General features: G+C 32.8%; 4 protein-coding genes across 8 annotated transcripts; 3 read left to right on the top strand and 1 right to left on the bottom strand.

Annotated features, from left to right (window-relative positions):
* Positions 1–700: 700 nt before the first annotated feature.
* LOC108560071 (protein borderless) lies at positions 701–3,683 on the top strand. Of its 3 annotated transcripts, none has more exons than XM_017917508.1 (7): positions 701–1,428; positions 1,485–1,713; positions 1,770–2,051; positions 2,109–2,518; positions 2,581–2,929; positions 2,992–3,294; positions 3,355–3,683. In XM_017917508.1, exons 1-7 carry the CDS (start codon positions 1,069–1,071, stop codon positions 3,588–3,590), a joined length of 2,169 nt encoding a protein of 722 aa, XP_017772997.1. In that variant the 5' UTR covers positions 701–1,068; the 3' UTR covers positions 3,591–3,683. The 3 variants fall into 3 exon arrangements, with proteins under 3 accessions (XP_017772997.1, XP_017772996.1, XP_017772995.1); XM_017917507.1 differs by having other exon boundaries at positions 702–1,428; positions 1,773–2,051; positions 2,578–2,929; positions 3,355–3,677; XM_017917506.1 differs by having other exon boundaries at positions 703–1,428; positions 2,578–2,929; positions 3,355–3,671.
* Positions 3,684–6,810: 3,127 nt separating this feature from the next.
* On the top strand, positions 6,811–13,000 carry LOC108560072 (ATP-binding cassette sub-family G member 4). Of its 2 annotated transcripts, none has more exons than XM_017917510.1 (8): positions 6,811–6,893; positions 9,783–9,949; positions 10,232–10,540; positions 10,624–11,198; positions 11,259–11,522; positions 11,588–11,857; positions 11,919–12,175; positions 12,227–13,000. In XM_017917510.1, the coding sequence occupies exons 2-8, from the start codon at positions 9,831–9,833 to the stop codon at positions 12,575–12,577; spliced, it is 2,145 nt and encodes a 714-aa protein (XP_017772999.1). In that variant the 5' UTR covers positions 6,811–6,893; positions 9,783–9,830; the 3' UTR covers positions 12,578–13,000. The 2 variants fall into 2 exon arrangements, with proteins under 2 accessions (XP_017772999.1, XP_017772998.1); XM_017917509.1 differs by having other exon boundaries at positions 11,576–11,857.
* A 1,048-nt stretch (positions 13,001–14,048) lies between these two features.
* On the top strand, positions 14,049–15,085 carry LOC108560058 (thioredoxin, mitochondrial). 2 transcript variants are annotated; one of them, XM_017917487.1, is made up of 4 exons: positions 14,049–14,167; positions 14,228–14,242; positions 14,319–14,437; positions 14,496–15,085. In XM_017917487.1, exon 4 carries the CDS (start codon positions 14,623–14,625, stop codon positions 15,010–15,012), a length of 390 nt encoding a protein of 129 aa, XP_017772976.1. In that variant the 5' UTR covers positions 14,049–14,167; positions 14,228–14,242; positions 14,319–14,437; positions 14,496–14,622; the 3' UTR covers positions 15,013–15,085. The 2 variants fall into 2 exon arrangements, with proteins under 2 accessions (XP_017772976.1, XP_017772975.1); XM_017917486.1 differs by having other exon boundaries at positions 14,228–14,437.
* A 704-nt stretch (positions 15,086–15,789) lies between these two features.
* LOC108560074 lies at positions 15,790–19,650 on the bottom strand. The gene is made up of 2 exons (XM_017917511.1): positions 19,545–19,650; positions 15,790–19,120 (listed from the first exon to the last, which is right to left on the bottom strand). The coding sequence occupies exons 1-2, from the start codon at positions 19,551–19,553 to the stop codon at positions 15,821–15,823; spliced, it is 3,309 nt and encodes a 1,102-aa protein (XP_017773000.1). The 5' UTR covers positions 19,554–19,650; the 3' UTR covers positions 15,790–15,820.
* Positions 19,651–21,914: the final 2,264 nt, after the last annotated feature.

Genomic DNA, 21,914 nt, shown 5'->3' with positions numbered 1-21,914 from the left:
CAAATTGTTAATATCGTTGAACATTTCCTGTTATGTTCAATGTATTTGTTGTTTTGGGAGTATACATTTTTTTAGGCAATAGTTAATTACAGCCTTGAATGTAAATAATTTTTAAATACTTACAATAAATTATTCCTATGAAATATGATATCTACGTTCAAGTGAAATATATTGGTTATTAAGACAATATAGTTTACTTGAACGTAAATATCAGCAAGTTCAATAATAATAATTTATAAAAATAATATAAAGTAAAATGTTAGTAAAAGAATAATTAATTTAATGGAGCTATGATTCATTCTAATTTTGATAAATATTTTTTAAATTTAAAGCAAAAGCTTAGGCAATAGAAGCTTATTTTTATTAATTTTTTTAACAGGCAATGGTTACTAGTATCCTTGTATGTAAATATTTTTAAATAGTAGTAGCATTTCCTAAGAAATGTAATATCTACGTTCACATCAAGTTTGTTGGCTTTAAAATGCAAGTGTTTTAGGAATAGATTGTACTTTTCAATATAATTGATTTTTTGTTATTGTAGGTAGACGTGTAATTAATAGTTTCTGCAATTTAATACAAGACAAGAGGTTTTCGCATGGAGGACATGCGAGTTGTCAACAAGCGTGTCGTGTTGCATGAAAAAAAATCATGGACATTAACTAGTTGATAAATGAATAATCCGAGTTAGTGGCGGTATTGTAGGAGAGCGCGTGTAAGTTCCTTACGATAGAATAAAATAGATTGTATATTTGTGAGCATTATACATAAGTAGACAAGTGATGTAGGTGGCCAGTCCAATTACATAATTGATGCATACATACATTCATCGGATCAGCGCAAATTCAGCCTTTCCGTTCCTCCCAATTACGGTCGTCGGTACGACGATTCGTACTCCTGCTATATACCTTCTTGCATACCAAACTCGCAACGTAATTAATTAAACTGAAAAATGAGAAACAAGTTGAAATTTTAGTTGGATAATCCAATGAAAACCATTATATCTTTGAGACCGTTTCATAAATTGGCTCCACTACCACCGCCGTCGCTACTGCATTAGTATTGTTGTGAATGGGATTAGTGTTGGAAGTGTGTTATCAGCCCGTGAAATTAATCTTAATTCCTGAAGCCGCGCGTTCTTTCCCATCCCGTCCACACGCTCAACTCGCCTCAATTCAGTTTGATTTACTTTTTCGCGCACGACTTAAGTTGTTGTCCTTACGGAGTTTTATTGAAATGTTTGGTCGATATCCTGGCGCGATTCTCTTAGTGTTCTCACTGCTCACGGTGAGAGCCTACTTTTACGAAGATGACGAAAAGCAGCAGCCCAGCTACCTCACGGCGGCCGTCGGCGATTTCACCATCATGAACTGCGATCTGGACTTCCCTCAGACCATCCCCATACCGTACATACTCAACTGGAACAGAGAGGTACAGTATCCATCAATGAATCGTTGCCCATCTAAACCCATGCACGGACAATTCAGGGCAAAACTGTGTTCTCTTGGAACAACGGAAGATTAACAGCAACAGATCCGTACGTCGGAAGAATTCATTTGCTGGAAGAGCAACATGCCATTAGATACGGAGGAGCATCCATAAATTTAACATCAATTCGGGAATCAGATGCTGGATGGTTCGAGTGTAAAGTGATCTTCCCAAATCGAACGCCCAATTCCCGCAACAATGGGACCTGGTTCTACCTTACAGTTAATGGTATAAATATCAACGAAGAACGTATTTCAATAGTAGCTAAATTAAATTTATTTGAGGAGGTAACTTGTTGGCCGTGCCACCAATCAACCAAACCACGATGGAACATGAGGAAGCACACTTTTCGTGTGTCACAAAGGACAAAGACACAATTGTTACTTGGTACAAAGATGGGATTCCTCTAAACGAATTACCGGATATCTTACAGAGATCATGGATTTCTTCCGAAGGTTCTTTAACAATTCGACCTGCCGCAATGGGCGATCTGGGCGAGTACGAATGCGAAGCAGTAACACCGGACGGCGAAAAGCAATCTGCGAAAGCCTATCTCAACGTACAATGTAAGTATTAACGATAGCAAAAATATTATTAACATTCTAAATATTTCAATCGATCAGACAAAGCAAAAGTCATCTACGCTCCTCGGGAAATACATTTGCCTTACGGAAGATCGGCAATACTCGATTGCCATTTTCGCGCTAATCCACCGCTAACAAATTTGCGCTGGGAAAAAGACGGTTTTCTTTTCGATCCTTACAACGTTCAAGGGGTTTTCTACCGACGAAATGGAAGCTTGTATTTTAGCAAAGTGGATGAATCGCACACCGGACATTACAGTTGCACTCCTTACAACGATTTGGGCACGGAAGGACCGTCGCCTTCGATTCACGTGATAGTCCAAAGACCTCCAGTTTTCGTGGTCACCCCTAATCCACTGTATTTAAGAAAGTTAGGCGAGACCTTGGAAATGCCCTGCGACGCTAGAGATGGCGAAAACGAACATAAACCCATAATTGTTTGGTACAAAGTAACTTCCAAACAATCTTAATAATCTTAGTGTTTTCCTTTTACAATGTTTTTTTTTAGAAGGACGGTTCCTCTTTGCCAGTAGGAAGATATTCAATCAGAGACGGTAATTTAACAATAATAAATATTCAGGAGGACGATCGTGGGATGTATCAATGTTCAGCTACAAACGAAGCGGCTACGATTAGCACGGAAACTCAGTTGATCGTCGAAAATGTTCCACCAAGAGCTCCATACAATTTAACAGCGGATTCGTCATTAACTAGTGTTCACTTGAAATGGGAAGCGGGTCGGAAAGTCCCCAACATCGAGTACAACATTTGGTACAGACCGGTCGAAACACCTGAATGGAAAACCATAAAAGTTTCTGGTAAAAAAGCACTGGAAACGACAATTTCCAACTTAAATTCAGGTAAATTAGACAGATTTACGTTAATTTTAATTGTATAAAAAACAATATATATGTCTTTGAAGGAAGGGAATACGAATTTATGGTATTAAGCAAGGACCAACACGGGGATGGATTATTCAGTAAAACTATACGCGTTTGGACTAAAGGATACAACGCTGAATATTCTTCTGCGGGATCAACTAATCCTCATTCTATTGGTAGTCCGAAAGATGTTCAAGTTAAGAGTACCGCGGATGGCTTTCTGGTTGTTTGGAATCCTCCAGAATACGGTTTGGAAGAGCTTAGGGTTTACGTTGTTAGATGGTACGAAGGTCCACGGCAATATCTCTGCGGTACAGCTGAAACTAAGAACACCTCGTATCTCGGTATGATTAAAATAAATGTTAATGAAAAAAACTTCATTTCAATGAATAATTATATTTCAGTGTCTGATTTGGAAGAAGGAAACGACTATCATTTCGAAGTTTTGGCTATGGCATTCGATGAATATCAAGCGGCGAGCGACAAGTTCGCAATTACCGTGCCATCATATTCTCGCATCAAGGCGATTTCCATTGGTTTGCTCGTGGTATGCTTGGTTGTAGCAGCTCTCGGAGTTGCCGCTTTCTACTTGAAGAAAACATATTGGAATAAGTTATCTAGCAGCGATTCCAAAAACTAATTTGACTGAAAGAACAAACTTGGATTATATTGTCTACATTATTATATTTTACTGTATAGTCTATGTTCCGTTTATTTTTTATGTGTTATGAAATGACAAAGAAATATAAATAAATTAATAAATATTTTACAAAATCCTAGTGGCTCAAGTGCTGACTTTGTATATTATTATTGAGGACGTTTTAAGTTCAAAAGTTAAGTGAATGAATCAGGAATTAAATGAGATGCATTCAAGAAATCATATTCATTCATTTAGATCCATAAGCAGCTACAATTAATATAATTAACAGAAATAACTAGAATTTTACAGTAATTCAACATTAAATTTGTTATTTGTTTTTTTTTATAAAATTGGAGATAGATGACTGCAAAAATATAAATAATTTATAGTAACTAAAGCAAATAAACAATACTGGAAGATAATGAACACGGATATTCATTTAATTTACAAAGCTCTTATATCCATTTTTGCAACAAGAGCCATATCCATATTTGCAACTTTTTGATATAATAATTTTTAAAAATTCTCAATCATAATATAAAATATATATAATATTTGTGTTTTGTTGCGGCTATATATTATCATGTAGTTCAAAGAAATAATAAATATAAACTTGATATCATTAAAAAATATACAAAAAATGTCCACATAGTACTTTTTTATGCAAGTACACTTGTAATAATCTTCATAAAACAAAAAAAAAAGGTTTCTTACGATAATAAATATTGAAATTGCTGAGAATTATTTACTGTTTAAAAATAATTGCGATTATTAAAATATTATTTATATAGCAACTGATAATAATTTATTTTATGCTAATATCACATAATTATACACAATTACTTTAATAACAACAAATTGCCAGATAAAAATATCAATTTATGTAAACTAAATTAACTTGACAATTATTAAGAAATTTTATTCGATAAATCAACTTATCCCTCATTAAAATACATATTACATATTTATTTTTAGTATTTTGATCTCATTAAAAAAAACATGGGAATATTTATTTTAATGCAAATTACGTCAATATTTTGAACGCTTCGTGTATTATAACAACTGCAAATGTTGTTTAGGAAATTGGATAAGAGATATCAAACGCACGCGATGCTGATTTTTATTGAAATATGATTATTTTTATTTACAGATAAAAAAACGTTTAAATGCATCATTGAAACATATCAACTGAAAATGAATGAAATTATAAATAGAGTCGAAAAACAAATCCAGTTGAAAATTTCAACAGCTTCTTTAACAGTGAAAATTGAAAAAAAAACAAAGATATTTTTATTGGAATTTGAATATTTTCATATGAAAAGAGAAAACCGCATTGAAATACTGCAGTAAAATATATTTTGTGGTCAACAGCCCTTTGAATTTTCAATTTGTAATTTCTTGATGCAATAAAAATTATTATTTACTTATTTAAATATATTTAAAAAATTGTAGAACCTAACATATTTGTTTGTATTTGTACTGCAACTCAATTGCTAAGTGTATTTCATCAGTTCCTCGCTTTGACATAAGGTGACAGATGTCACGCGACCCATAAGTTGAGAAACACTGTTTTAGATAAATTATAAAAAAATCCAGTTGAAAGTTTTGGTAATGATTTTCAAGATACATTTTCAAATAAAAATAGACAATTGTATATGTTGAAGATGATCAATGTAGAGTTTCCCAAACTTTTCCTGTAACGAAACACTTTGTATATCCTGAAATTTTCGCGGAACACCTTGTTTATCCAAAGTTGAACAAAAGAAAAATTAACGCACGATAAAGAAGTATTGTCACATTTCATTGATTTTTTCGAAAACTATAGTTGATACAAGATGGATATGGAAGCTGAATCGTGTCTAAAGTTGCAAAAATAAAAATTAACGCTTGAAAAAAGTATTTTCATATTTCATTGATTTTCTCAAAAACTGTAATAGATAAAATGAATCCAGAAGATGCGTATGAAACCTGATGAAACCTTTCTTTGGGAAATGTAACGAGTATTCATACATTGCTTATTTTGTGGGGTAAGTAATAACACATAATCTATAAAAAAAAATAAACATGTTTAAATCAGTCCAGTTTTTCACGAAACACCTATTAACTTGTGATACATAGTTTGGGAAACACTGAATTAATGTATGTATTAAAAACAGAAATATAAAACTATAATAAATAAAGAAGAAAAACAAATTTTGTATCAGTTTTAACTTTGAAAATTTTGAGAATGTATGCAACATTTTTCATGTAGATATGAGAAATGTAAATATTTGTTCATTAGTATGTACGTATTCGAGGTTGGTGGACCTCCAGTAGCATTTTTTAAATTATCCATTGTTTTGTTATTTAAATTACACGTTATTAATGCAAGTACCAACTTTCTACCTATAGCAGTTGGTAAACTTCCGGATATATATATATTAAATGCATGGTTTCCGTTCGCAATGCAACATGAACGTAACTACTGAAATACATTGTATTTATTGCCAAGAAATTATATTTTTTTTTTCTTCATAATCAAAATGCAATTATTTCATGTAATTACGAGTTTAATGATTGGAAAATTAATTTAAGAAACACGATCGTTTAATTTTTTGCACCTTTGAGCGATTTTTTATATATGATGTAATGTTAGGAAAACTGTGAGGAAATTAAGTTCATGTTATTGCAAATTTATGGAAAGATAAATTAATGAAATTAATGAAAAGTTGTCGTTAATGATCGTTTATTGTTTTGCATATTCGCGCGATTTTTTTCATAAATGTAATGTTGGGAAAACTGCTGTGGAAAATGATAGGGGCGCGTGTGGAAAGCCGAAGTGAAGTTGCAGACTTTGGACCGTGGAAAATCAATTGGTTTGCACCGAGATCACATAAAGGCTAGAATCGTGTAACAATAGCCTAACGAATCTCGCCTTTACAGCACATGCAACGAGTCCGGTACACATGTACTACCAAAAAGCGATAAGTACTCGATTCGCATGACGCAGTCAGGCGATTTTGGCTCGTAGAGCGCTACGCAGTTAGACTTATTCAACAGCTGATCACGATGAAAGTATAGGTTGTGATACGATGGTGGTGGTGTTTTAGTTCTGCTCTATTCGTTCGCATCCGTCATAATCTTTGTGGCTAAAACTATGACTAAGCGATGGCAATACCGGCTGCATGAATACGGACGGAATCAGTGAATGCGAGCTCCTCCCGACGACGTACAACAATGTGCCGTTCTTGGATCTGTCCGCTCTTTGTGTTACCCATTCAAGCAACTAACAAATAAATGGAATATTAAATTCGTCTTATTACAGTAAGTAATGATGCACTTCAATTGATCATTATCATTAAAAATCATCAACTACATCATTTAACTATTAAATCGAAAACACAGATTTGCCTAAACAATTAATAATTAACACTCACTTTAATGGATAGATTGACAGTGCGCACATTCTTCAAACTAAAGTAAACTAGGAAGAAATCGAGTAAATTTATCAATTTACTTTGTAGCCAATATATATTGTAGACCATGGCAAAGGATCCCACATGGATTTATTTTTAGATTGGTAAATTACCGTACATTGAACACGACGAAATGGGATGGGATAGCAAATGCAGCAAAAGGAAAAAAAACATCTGCTCATAATTATATATTTTCACACGACAAACGAACGAAATGAAAAAATATTAGTAGCAATTAAAGACACACATTCCGTGTTTCTATATATATTTTTTTTAACCATTTGTTAAAATCGCGCCAAATTACTAACATTAAAAATATAATGGCAATATAGCAGTTAACAACTCTAAGGTCAAATCACAATGAGAGCCTTGTACATGAAACTGAAGCAAACAATGATAAAGGATTTTAATTAAATGCCACACATTTATTTTCATTCGATAATTTATTATTAATCAATAATAACAAAGCTATTTTATTTTTAAAAATAATAATCTTTATAGACAACAGTCAAAACAAAATTAAACATTTTCATACATAAAAATAATAATAAACTGCTACAAATTGTTATTAATTCAGTACATTTAATAATATATATCTATACACGTTGAGTAACTGAAAAAAACTTAAAATAAAAGAAATGGGGCCCCCTTTTTCCAGTATCCTGGACTGTTTGAAACCGGACTAATCGAGGACTTTAAAACTGCACAAAAAGACACATCATTGTATATAGGGAAAAAAAGACCGGATAATCGACGTTTTACTGTACTTCAAATAATTTCTTGTTGAAGATTAAAAATTGTTTGTGCAAGATTCCAATTTTATCGAACAAATAAATTCAATTTGCGCACGAAAACATATCTACTCTAACATCATGAATGGCCTCCCATTCATTGAAAGACGGATTCTTATTTGTAAACATATTTTCCACGCATTTAATACTTTTGTTATTTAATAATCGAATATATCTCTTATCGCTAGAAAAATAATATGACAATACAACATATTCTAGTTTCCCGTGGTTTTAACGATTCACTCTACCTGATATTTACAAGTATCCAATTGGAAACCATGTTTTACAAACAGCTCTTATTTGTAAACTTATTCACACGGAATACTTTGATATAACAACAATCGGTTAACATTAGATTTGCTGAATTCAAATAAATTTTGTCAAAGTCAATTTAACTATTAATTATTTAATATTAAAAGTAAACCACATGATCCCGTCTATTAATAACCTCTATGATATGATCAAATATTTATATTCTGATATAAAAATAGTTGATGTGATTTAAAATTAGATTTTTATTTAGTTTATAGATGAGAACATTTATTTATACATTACTATTAAAATATAGTAGTAGTATATATTCATATCTTCTTGAATTATCCTTCATTCATTAGTAAATTTAACATGAAATGAGTGAATATTAATCGTAGGAAGAAAGATTAAATTTGTTGACTGATGTTTTGGATACGTTGTTCAAATTTCCGGAAACAAATGCTCATTAGTTCTCATGATAACTATCATTTAAACGCAATTATATTCAGATCACCGTCTATACTTGATTATGTTACATTCAGCATATTTTTCACATAATAATGTAAATTGAGAATAATATTTATTTTACTGTTTGTAAAACACAAGATAGCTTTCTTTATGTTTACCCATTGTTCAGATTCCATTAAAGTCAAGTGATAATAATTCTGACGAAAAACCGCCTCAGACATTCTGCTCAAAACATAATTCAGTAAACTTGCTACTACAAAACTAGATGAACGTATTTTATATATTAATATAGCTGAAACCATGTAAGTAAATAAAAATATAAACGAGTATAATTAAGCATCTTTCAATAGAACATTGTAATGAAAACAACTTTATTTTCGATCTATTGTATTGAAAGTATACTTCCTATTATTATCTATCTCGAATAGTAGAAAATTATTTAATACATTTATTTATCAATAAAGTGTATAATGACGTATAATGATTGAAAACCTTGTCTAGAGACAGATAGCAAAATCGTTTGAACGTGTGTTGTTTGTTTTTCAATGGAACATGTGAACTTTCTAGCGACATTTCAAATCTTTTTCTGCAACAAATTTCTCTTGTTGCAGCGAATCCTTTCACCTCGCGGCGAATAAAATCATCGAAGCAAGGATATTTATTGTGCTTAGGCCATTTAAAATTAAAATGCAATTCTCATGCAGCAATCGTGCGCGTTTTATCCTTGACTTATAGTTATCAAACCTACGAGTTCTTTCACTCCAACAACAAAGACTATGAAGCATTTCCATCGATTATATTTTTAAAGAAATTGCTAAACAAAGATTGCATCTCGTTGCAGCAGCAATTGTTAATGCAAATGCTTGGTGACATCAAGTCACATGTGTCACAAATTAAACGCGATTCACTGATAGATCTAACGTTACCGGAAATCGAGTGCAAGATATCCAGAAATACCAAAAAAAAAACAGCGCATAAAAACATAATATTTCACTTCGTGCCTGTAATGAAGCGAACTAAAATTATCGTTTTTTTTAGCGCTCGTCCTTGGATGGAGGTTATTTTTAATTTGAAATCGTGTACATTTTCACCGAAATTATTTCGTCATCGCCTTTACATTGTTTCCTCCCAAATCATCTGCACAATTATATACTACTCATAATCTAATCATGTCTTATCGATAAAAACAATTTTGTATTTAAATTAATTTTCAATTGTTCCTCTAGTTGTGTTCATACTTGTGATGCTGTGAGAGTTTTCCTGTTTCAAACGAGATGGCCGATGTGAAAATACAGTTGGAGCAATATAGTGCGACCGTTGCCCTCAACAGCGACGAGACAGTCTCGTTTCAATCCAAAAAAGATGCAGAATCTCTTAATAACGCTTTAGTCAGGTAATCAAATAGATTCATCTGAAAATTCTTCGTTATATACAAATGCAAACAATGCAATGCAAACAGGTTTTTCGGACTATAAAACTTCACGCCAAATTTATGAGACTATTTTTGGAAACAACCAAAAAATATATATATAACAATATATTTATAATCCGAAAAACATGGTAATATATTAGAAAATAGTTTCGTTCAATTAACGATAAATTATTATTTTGAACACCTGCTATTGATATAAAATTAATTGATAAGGAGCTAATAAAGCTGTTCTTTTATTTGCAGTGGATCAAGCGGTAATCTGTGCAATGGATCAACGAAGATTAAAATCCAAACACCGCTTAAAAAGATTCCGAACGGAAGTCCGACAGGACATCGAAAACCGATGATATCATTAACTCATCTGCCAAAACGGCCCCCGGTGGATATTGAGTTTAATCAACTGTCGTATTCGGTGTCGGAAGGACGCAAACGGGGATACAAAACTATTCTAAAAGGAGTGAACGGAAAATTTAAATCCGGCGAATTAACGGCGATTATGGGACCTTCGGGCGCAGGCAAATCCACCCTCATGAATATCTTGGCCGGTTATAGGTAAATTATTAATAAATGCATGCAGTGAGGGCTTTGCGATAACTTTTTATTGTTTTGTTATTCTCTTCTTCGGCGGTGTTAAGAACTAAGAACTTGACAGGAAACGTTCAGATAAATGGTCGTGAGCGTAGCTTGAGGCGTTTCCGCAAAATGTCTTGTTACATTATGCAGGATGACTGCCTATCGCCGCATCTAACTGTGAAGGAGGCCATGTCGGTGTCCGCGAATCTGAAGCTTGGAAAGAACGTCACCAAAGCGGAGAAGAAGGTTGTCGTAGATGAGATCATAGATACTTTAGGATTGATCGATTGTAAAGATACGCCGACGATGTGCTTGTCCGGTGGGCAGAGGAAGAGGTTGTCCATCGCTTTGGAGCTGGTCAATAATCCACCTGTGATGTTCTTCGATGAGCCGACAAGCGGATTGGACAGCAGCTCGTGTTTTCAGTGTATAAGTTTGCTGAAGAGCTTGGCTAGAGGTGGCAGGACAGTTATTTGCACTATACATCAACCGTCCGCCAGGATCTTTGAGATGTTTGATAACCTCTACATGCTCGGTGAAGGGCAGTGCCTTTACCGTGGAATAGTTACGGGATTGGTTCCTTTCCTCTCCGACATGGGTCTAAGCTGTCCCAGTTACCACAACCCTGCGGATTATGGTAATATCTATATATCTTATTTAATCCAATAATGATCTTAATATCATGTTTATTGAGCAGTAATGGAAGTAGCATGCGGCGAGCATGGAGATTATGTACAGAAATTGGTGATAGCCGTGAACGCGGGCAGCTGTAATGGCTACATGGAAAAATCGAAAAGTCCAGATACAGGAACTAGCATAACGAACGACATAGCGAAGCAATCGACGCCCCTCAAAACACCGGCCATTTCTCCAGCAAGTACTTCGAATACACCTAATGGCGTCAACGAGAAGAGTTCTAGCACAACAAACACCAGTGCTACTTGCACGACATCTCTCTTAGGTGGGTATCAACGCCCCATGCAAATTCAGCTTTAAGAATTGCTTCAATTGCAGATAATTCATCAGAGAGTTTACCGTTGGCTGACAAAGCGACTTTTCCCACTAGCGGATGGCAACAGTTCTGGATTTTGCTCAAACGCACCGTTTTTACAATATTAAGAGACAAAACTCTAACAAGAATGAGGTTAATTGCCCATTTTATAATTGGCATTTTATTGGGTTTAATTTATTACGACATCGGCAACGACGCCGGAAAAGTGATGAGCAACGCAGGTTGCATCTTCTTTACCGTGATGTTCATCATGTTCAGTGCTATGATGCCGACAATCTTAACATGTAAGATAGATGAATGATGATCATTTCATTCAACTATAATTGTTATATGATTATGTTCCAGTTCCTCTAGAAATGTCGGTTTTCGTGCGAGAGCATTTGAATTATTGGTACTCCTTGAAGGCGTTCTACTTTGCGAAGACATTGGCGGATATTCCATTTCAAATATTGCTGACTGCGAGCTTTATGATGGGAGTCTACTATTTAACATCGCAGCCGATGGATTGGATCAGATTCAGCATGATGTTGCTCATAACCGTCTTAACTGCTTTGACCTCTCAGAGCGTGGGTTTATTAGTGGGAGCCGCATTCAATTTAGAAGTAATTTAATAACGTTTGATTTCTACGATTATTATTTCTCACGTATTGTAGGGAGGCGTGTTCCTGGGTCCAATATCTATAATACCGATGGTCCTGTTTTCTGGATTCTTCGCAAATCTCAACGACTTACCAAAATACCTGAATTGGCTATCGTACGTGAGCTACGTCCGTTACGGCTTCGAAGGCAGCATGATTGCCATATACGGTATGGATAGGGAGAAGTTAACATGTAGTGATATTTACTGCCATTACAAGTACCCCAAAACCTTCTTATCGCAAATGTCAATGACTGGGGATTTGTATACATACATGATCGACGTTCTCGCGTTATTCGCATACTTCGTCGTTGTGCGGACTTTCTCCTACTTTGTGCTGCGCATCAAGCTGATGGCCAATCGCTAAACATTGTGATATAATATATAAACAAAAATAATTCCAAACCAAAAAAAAATAAGTGGAGGACATTCATATTTTTAATCACTTGTGATTTAATTTAATACGGTTTATTTTAATACCTATTCTAAGCATTGTTACCGTGGCCTTTTTAAATACACCAAAAATCACCAAACAAAAAAATACGTGTACGAACTTTGCGCCAAAGATTTTTTAATGATATTACCGTTTTCAATTATACACACATACATTTGAAAATTCAAGCAATATTAGTTTTGTAATATGTAAACGAAAAGGAAAAACACCATCGTTTTGTTTCCGTTTCTTTTAAGTGATTTTCATTTCATGAGCATATTCTTTCTCATATTAATACTCATATTTACAAAATGTATGTAATCAAAACGCATATATATATACAAAAGAAACCAATCACTCAATAATCATTAAAATTTTATCTAATATTAGTATATATTTCATAGATAAGAAGATTTTGTATTTAATATATTATTGAAAAAAAAAATTGAGAAACTTAAATAAAAGAAAATAAGAAAGGAAAGAAATACAGTTTTCGTACGAAATAATATTTAATTGGGGATAACAGTATTAAATATATTGTTTGTATATTAACATTTTCTATTTATCTACATTACTCGCTGATAAATAAATATTTTAAAAAAATATGTAACATGCATAAATTCAATTCCACAACAAGCTGACAATAAACTGAACCAATGTCTAGTTACAGACCAACATAATAGTACATTAATATTCACGCATTATATAGATACAACATTTGTATAATTTTGAATATATACCTTTTATATGTATAGTAATTTTTCAGCAACAATTACTTAACTTTGTACATTCTTGAAGCAATGATAGCTATATTTGTTTTGATGCTGTCCTTATACAACGTCGATTATTGAGAAAACTTACTTTGTTCTATTACTAGTAACCATTTTGTAGTGAAATAATGGCTGTTTTGGTAGTCAAAATCATAGATGCAATGATAAAACCTATAGAAGTAGCTAATCTTTGTCTTAACTCAAACAATTACTTAAGTGAAAAATTTACTTTTTAATTATTGCAATTCATAAAATATAGGGAACAAAATTTATAGTCCATCAATTCAATTTCAAAATTCTTTATTCAGTGTAGATGCATATACAATGGTGTTATTATTATTAAGGGGTGGCGTACATGTGAGCTTGTGCTCATTTAGCCAGAAACATGATGGGTTGTTTAATGGCACAAAAAAAAAAGAAAAAGTTTTACAGTAAGGGTTTTTCAATAATTTAACCATGGTTTTTAGCAATAACAATGACGAGATGCGAAGACATTAATTGATTTGGTTTTATAGTCCATTTAATTTCTGTAACATTAATAATTATAAAATAGACTCCTAATAAAGAATTATAAATATTGACGCCATCTAGCGTCGAAATTGAAGACTGATATTCTAGTTTCCTACACTGTCATGAGGAATATGTCACTTAGTTTTATCATTAATTTAGAAATGTTTTGTTTTATAATGCATATTTTATAAGTTTCGAATAGTATAGTTTACATGTCGCAAAGTGCAAACATACCCTTATTCAGGTAATATATTTCATGTAGTTAGTGGTATATTTAAAGTGATCATAATATGTTTATTTATAGAGGGTGATGACAACTGTAGGTAACATAGGAATAGGATTGTTAATTCTTATCATTGTTTGGATCATAGCTCTAATATTTTTTGTGATATCAGTGCATCAACAAAGCAACTTAGGGTGGATAGGATTAGGTGCTGCGACTGTGCTTACATTAATTTTAACCTTGATCCCCATTGAGGACAAATCAAATAATCTTAATGATCTTGTACCAGAGGTAAATAGAGTTTTGTTTATAGATTTATTAACTAAGTATTGCTATAATTTTTTTTTAGGAGAAAGATTATAGTCAAATCTACAAATATCTCTTGTTGGGGATTCTAACAACTTGTGCCATCCTCTCATTTTTAGTATTTTTCTTGGGCTTCTGCATACAGCTGAGAAGGCCCAAAGCACATTACAATGTCCATTTTTAGAGTATGCAAGCAAGTATCAAGACTGTTTTCAACAACTGCGCATTTGAGGAGGCTGATCACCATCAAAGATGATGATGAATTTATAGCTAAAGTTATGAACTCTGATAATCCTGTTATAGTTAATTTTCATGCAGAATGGTGCGAACCTTGCCACATTCTCACGCCGAAAATGAAAGAACTGATTGAGCCAAAGGATAATATAGATTTAGTTATTGTAGATGTAGAGAACCATGCTGAGTTGGTCCACACGTTTGAAGTCAAAGCAGTGCCTGCGGTTATTGCCGTTCGCAATGGGCTTGTTGTAGACAAGTTCATAGGTTTAGTTGATGCCAACATGATTGAATCTCTCATTAACAAGCTCGATTTTAAGAAATGAACAATGTTTGTTTTCTCGCTAATAAAATAATTTGTATTATGTTTTTCAATTAAAATTTTAATGTAAAATTTGACCTATATTTTTTTTATCTATTGACATTTTTTGTTGCTAGGGTCAACTACAGGTCAACATATTAGGATAGCATTTTTAAAGAATTTAATATACAATTGTTATTGCCTTTTAAAATTTTAATTGTGATAATAAATATATAAATTTTGTCTAGTTTTATACAAATCGTTTCTGAAGTTAGTTGCATAAATATTAAACGCTTTACCGAATTATCAAGAAAATCTGCATGTCGATCAATTGAAATTTCTGAAAACTGTTTACATCCCACTCCTACACCATTACGGCCAATAATCACTCTCATATTTGTATCATTATGATTAGCAATACTCGTAGTCAGGATGCATATTCTTATATAAATTGCGTATGCCATAAACTGTTGCGGCGGTGAATTTACATTTAGTATGAAGGCTCCTTCTCTCTGAGGAGGTGAATATTTTGAATAACAAAAATACATCTGATTATATAATTAGTTTTAAGCAGACGACATTTTATATTCTTATTGAAGAAAAACTACAAATATTTGATATTCAAATTTAGATATTTGAATGAATTTTCGAATATATGAAAATTCATTCAAATATTTAGATTTGAATAAGTAGATCAAAATAATTTAATAACACAATGTAAGGCGGTTCTGGTAAATAAACGTTTTATTTCTATTATTAGCATATTAATTAACAATTCAAATAAAATATATATGTATATAATATACAAAAATTATAAACTACAAAAATAACAATTATTGCGCAATGTATCTATTATAATAAACTTCAATTGTGCCATTCATATCCTGCTTAATTATGTCAAGCATTTTATTAATACGATTCAAATCGGTGACATCTTTACGTTCAGGTTTTGGCATTAGGTAGAGCACCAAAATCTTCGTTCCGGAACTTTTATCCAATGACAATATGGATTCAAGCAACTCCATATGAATGTCCCACTGATCTCTTTGCCAATCGTAGTAATATCGAACATTGTCGAAAACATCCTTGACGCATTCCCAATATATTTCCAGCATTTCCGAACCCAGGTAATCCCTCTGTTTGGTAATCAAATAGCGTTCGAACGGTTGCAAACCGAACTGAACGTAATGATTGGTTAGATCTAGTTTCAGTTGTAAATATGCCAAACTGTTGGATAAATATAAGTTATTGAATCCATTAAACATGTTAGAACATAGCGTTTTATTTGATGATTCTTTTGCGTTGCTAATGAATGTCGATATGAGTGTGTTGAACAGTTGGTTCAGTTTGTTCAATTTCGTACCGAATCCCAAATTGTTCCTATACGGTGCACTGATGTAGTCGTGAATGGCTTTCCAAAAAGTATCGAGAGTTTGAGATATTTTCAAGTACTTGTAAATAAAGTTCTGACCCTCATCTTGATGTTCGAATATTACCAACCTCAATATTTCATCACCCAAATATATAGGTAGAGTTTTGATAATTTCCTCATCCATATGGCGTATAAGTTGTAATTCGAAACCCTTATTTTTTTCTTTTAAGTATTCCCATAGAATTTGTATATATTTCGATTTAAATATTGTTGAAATATCGTAGATGTTTAAAATCATTGCCAAAGATTCCGAATCATTTTCATCCAAAAGTTTAAGATTTTCCACAAGCATATTATATATAGTGTCAGTTTGATTTGCGAGAAATAGCCCGAAAATACTACTGAATATATACTTTTTAATGGATACGTTCTTTTCTGTCTTCGATAGTGACGAAAGTAGCGACAGTTTAGTGCTTAATTTAGATAATTGTTTTGTTAGGAAAATTGCGTGTTTACGAACTGTTACCGATCTGTTCAACAACTGTACAATTTGCTTTTCAAACACAGACGATATACAGTGATAACTGGCAAAATATAAAGTTTCCAAAGCATTTTGAAGATAATCTTTAAAGCAGTATTTAAATATTGTTTCTAATGATTCGGACGGAATCGGGAATTTTTTTAAACTATCTAATATTTTTGTATTTAACTTAATATTCTCTGATGCATTAGTTTGGTAAACATTAACTTCTAACGGTGGATACATCTTGATTAAATCCAAATAATTCGATTGATAGCAAAGTATTTGTATAGCTTTTTCGACTTCTTTCAATTCGTTGCTGTTGAACATTGATATTGCTTTATACATGACAGATTGACGCAATGCCGTATAATGCATTTTATTTAATTCATAATAAAAGTTCGCATTTTTATAATTATGAATTACGTTATCCAAATGTAATAGCAGCAAGTCTGGTTTGAAATTTAGTGCCCAGAAGTAGATGGTGTCGTTATTGGAAAATTTGCTAATCGCGAAATATTTGTCTGCTATTTTCACTTTCTCATTGAAATCTGTTGTGCATTTAAAAATACTCTCTATGCATGAAGAAGCCAAATGTCTGTGTCCCTCTGCCAAGTGTTCAAATACAAGGTCTATTAATTCCGGATAATCGTGTGGATTAATAAACATACTCTTGTTCCTTCTATTAAAATCAAAGATTTTTTGTAGAAATTGTAATTTTTGTTCATGTAAAACATTTACATTTTCGGTGTCAAATATTTCTGGATATCTCAGAATCAGCAGCCTTTCATGTTCAGGGTAATCAGTGATTTTATTCCAAAAATGGCAAAATTTCACGATTTCCAAATATTCCTTGAACTCTTCCATATAATCCAGGTCGTTCTCAATATTCCTCAAAATTATAATTTCCAAATATTTGAATTTATTATTGTAGTATTCATTATTAACTTTGAAAACCAACAAGATTTCTTTCAAATAATGCCAATGTTCTTCACTTAAATTAGAAATTTTGAAATTGTGTAATATTTCATCCAATACACCTTGTCTTGATAAAATTGTGTCGTTTCGGTGTCGTTGGCAGAAATATTTTAAAACTTCCAATAACGCTTCATTACTCTCATTCAATTTACACGTCTTTATCATTTTTTCCAGCAGTTTCCTTCTTTCGAACAGATTTGAAGTCACATTAATTTTATTTTTAATTAATGGAATGGATATTTCTTTCGGATTATATTCAATATAATCATCATCCTTCTTAAAATCTTCATAATCCTTGATATCAATTATATCTAGAAAGTGTTTATCAACTGATTCTGCATAATTAGTCCCATATATCTCTTTATAAGTATCCAAAATTGCCGTGGCTCTCAAATGTTTTGGATACATATTTAGTACCGATGTGATTGTATAGTTTAAAGAGAAATCATCGCATTTCTTTGGAAAAACGTTCTTCAATATCACATCGAAAGAAAGTCCTCTCTTTTTCATTTCCTTGTTAATTATTTTTAGGTATTTGAGGTAATCTGATGGTTTCTCGATTACTTCTTTCTCCTTGACAGTGAAATATTTCAAAAAAATCTTTCTGCCACTACACGGTATTTTGTCTAATGCATCTGGATCATTGTATATCAAGTATGCACACAAAGCCTTGTATTCATCAATCGAATCATTGCTATTTTCAAAATAAAATTTGATAATGCCCGGGAATTTCTGATGCAGCTTAATCAAATGTTTTAGTTTAATACGACATTTCGTTTCCTTCAAGATCGTTTCAATCAGAGGTCTTGTACATGATGGTAGAATCAATATAGCCTCTCTCAAACCGTATTTTTCTCTAATTGAATTGAAATACAAATCAGCTGGCTCTTCAAAAGCCCAGGTCATATTTTGAATCAAATTTACGCGCGTGACATAAGATATATTAGGGCATATATCCTCCACAAAGTCATTGGCAGTTGTATTGTCCACAATATATTTGCAGAATTTGTGATCTCTGATTGTTAATTTATTTAATATTCTATTCCCATTCATGAGATTTTGCAATAATAAGTAGTGTTGCTCATATTTGCATAATAAATTAAGATGAAATAATTGTTCTTGAAGGTTCCTTGGTTTCAAATTTGTTATTATCTGTATTACTTCGGATGTATTCAGATTGTTCAAATTATTTACGTAATTGTTAAAATTACGTTTGTGTTCTCCAATTGTATTACCTCCGAGATTATAAAATGGTTCCTCATTCTGAAAGAAGATTTAGAATTAGGCAACGGTTATAAATGTAAATAAACAATTTAGGGTTGGGAATACTGTTGGGAATATGCATACCAACCTTAACACATATATAGCACGCTCTGCCGACTATATTACTTACTATCGGATATATATCAATACCAAGTCCTTATTAGTGTTGTTTCACTCGACACCCTGACCTTATTTCAAACAAATACAATAATATTTCTAAGAGAAGGGCCGTAGCCGTGTGGTTATAGTCTATATCACGAAAATCTGATAAGAAAAATTTGGTTCAAAATCAACAAAACATTGTGGTGGCCATTAAACGCCAAGAGAAGAATATCAATAATAATTTGTTAATTCGTGTCAAAATTCGATGTCATTATCAACCGAGCAATTATGAATTACTTGAAGATGCAATAATTTAACTTACATTGGTCATGATTCTAGAGTACTGCAGGCGAAGTGAGGCGAAGCACAGAACACTAGAATTATCGATGACTGTACAGTACAACCAATAGACTCCTACTCGTACATTTCTATTTTAAAACGTATACCCACTACAAATATTATTGATGTACGCATACCAATAATAAATATTACGTTTTTTTATCATATGATAAAAAAAAATATTTGATAAAAATAGCTATCAGTTTGAAACTTAATACACAAATTATGTTTTATGATCTCATTCTTAGTTTATAACAAATCCATTATATATTATTAAAATACATCATTATACTAGTAAATATGAACCAACTATATATTATATTTGTATCATGAGTAAAATTGCCACGTTCTTGATGTTTTGAAATTTGCCAACGATGGATAGAGCTCTGTATATACGTTAAGTTCAGCTTTGCATAAGGAACAGTTTTCGGGTAACTTTCCAGTTTCCTTAATATTAGCTTCTTTGCTGCAGATACTATAAGAAGCTGATCTGGGGCTAGGACGAATTGAACCATCTGTGTATAAGTGCAATTGCTCTGGAAACAAATAACTGGTTATAACCAGTCCTAATATCCGAACTAATTTCTTATTTTATTAGATCAGGAACGATAATGTTCCCGATTGCAAATTGTTGGGGATTGTGAAAAATGTTGCCTATAGTTGAAATGAATGCTCCTTTTAACCGGTATTTTGAGCGGGCTTGTTGGTTTTCCATGTTCTATGTCTTTGTTCTACGACCCTGCATCCAACACATCATTTTTATTTTGAACTTCTTTATGTCATTTTCTAATCTTATTTCTTCTGGAACCATGTTGTACTGTGCAACTCCCTGTACCAGCAGACTCCTGTTCATTATGTTAATTGTATTTTGTTCCATTCTTATATTTCTTCTAGCACTCGTATTATGATCGTGTGTGTCGCAGCCCAAAGACAGGCCTATCCGGGTCTTATTTTTTTTTTTACTATTTTGTGTATTAGTATGTTTGTCTGTGCCTCTATCAATCTCTCCACATCCAGTATCTGCGTGTCACGACTATTTGCAGACATATTTTTTTTAGCTTTGCTTCTTGTCTTGTTAATGCTTTTATGTTTTCTTTTGTTGTGTTTCCCCACACCGCCACACCGTAGCGCATCCTTGAGTTAAACATAATATGGTATACTGCCACCCTGTACCTATCCGGGTGAAATTTGTTTATTTTTCACACATCCAATTGTAGTAGCATTTTTTTTGTAAGTTTATGTGATCATCCCAACCCTGTTTGTTGCTTAGCAGTATTTCCAAGTGGTGTTTAATTGGATCTTTCTAACATTTTTTGTTGTAGGATAATGTATTGTGTTTTAGTCTCGTTGTTAATAGATTGTCATCGTACCATGTCTGTAATTTAATAATGTCGTTGTTGATGCTGTTCTGTTGACGCCGTTTCATCCCTGTGTCCGTACAGAATACATGTATCGTCCGCATACATGTATATGCTTCCCTCTAACTCAATGTCGTTTATGTCGTTTGTATAAATATTGTATAGCGTAGGAGCAAGGACTCTCCCCTGGGGGAACCCAAATTCGCAGCACATTTCAGAGCTCTCTGTACTAATCATATTTACTCGCTGAGCCCTACTTGTAAGGTAAGACTCAAACAGCGCTGCCTCCCGACCAACCACTCCCAAACTGCTCCCAAACTCCTCATTTTTTGGAGCAATCTCCCTCTGTGGACCGTGTCAAAAGCTTTTTTAGGTCTACAAACACCGCAACAGCACTCACATGGCTGTCCAGAATTCTTCTAATCTCCGTAGTCAAGTCCAGCAGCACCTCAACCGTACTCGACTTTTCCTGACTAGACGTTTCCTCCACCAATTTGTAGTTGAAAATACCCATATCACCAAATTGTTTTTATGTTATTTAAAAAAAAAAACCTCTAACAGAAACATGACCTAGACCACTGGATATGAAAATACCCATATAACAAAATTGTTTGTATATATTTTTAAACATAAAACCTTAGGGCAACTTCACCTAACCTAACATTTTCTCGGACCTACGGTACTAGAGTGGATAAGAAAATAAATACGTCTATAAATTATTGAAATGTATTTCTAAAATAAAACCAAAATACATGCAAAAGAAATGTAATTTAGTGTCTATTACATTGAGATATCGCGTTTCAAACCGGGATAACTGATAAATGATTTATCACATTGAGATATCGTTTTTCAAACTAGGATAATTGCAAAAATACAAAAATAAAACAGAGTACCACAGATCATATTTGCATTAGAATTTAACATAAAAGTATGTGTACATACACAAAATAATAATTACTTGATTTTTAATGAAAACGCTAAGAAGATAAGTCATA

Source organism: Nicrophorus vespilloides, unplaced genomic scaffold (assembly GCF_001412225.1).
Source record: "Nicrophorus vespilloides isolate i.1.1-1 unplaced genomic scaffold, Nicve_v1.0, whole genome shotgun sequence".
Lineage (NCBI taxonomy): Eukaryota > Metazoa > Arthropoda > Insecta > Coleoptera > Silphidae > Nicrophorus > Nicrophorus vespilloides.
Note: the sequence above shows the minus strand (reverse complement) of the source record. Positions and strands in the feature narration are given on the sequence as shown.

Excerpts from the sequence above, each read along its gene's own strand:
- LOC108560072 (XM_017917509.1), top strand. The coding sequence starts at position 9,831 with ATGGCCGATGTGAAAATACAGTTGGAGCAATATAGTGCGACCGTTGCC. Across the intron at positions 9,950-10,231 it reads CTTAATAACGCTTTAGTCAG|TGGATCAAGCGGTAATCTGT; the intron begins GTAATCAAATAG and ends TTTTATTTGCAG. Across the intron at positions 10,541-10,623 it reads AATATCTTGGCCGGTTATAG|AACTAAGAACTTGACAGGAA; the intron begins GTAAATTATTAA and ends GGCGGTGTTAAG.
- LOC108560071 (XM_017917506.1), top strand. The coding sequence starts at position 1,069 with ATGGGATTAGTGTTGGAAGTGTGTTATCAGCCCGTGAAATTAATCTTA. Across the intron at positions 1,714-1,769 it reads GTTCTACCTTACAGTTAATG|GAGGTAACTTGTTGGCCGTG; the intron begins GTATAAATATCA and ends AATTTATTTGAG. Across the intron at positions 2,930-2,991 it reads AATTTCCAACTTAAATTCAG|GAAGGGAATACGAATTTATG; the intron begins GTAAATTAGACA and ends ATGTCTTTGAAG.
- LOC108560058 (XM_017917487.1), top strand. The coding sequence starts at position 14,623 with ATGTCCATTTTTAGAGTATGCAAGCAAGTATCAAGACTGTTTTCAACA.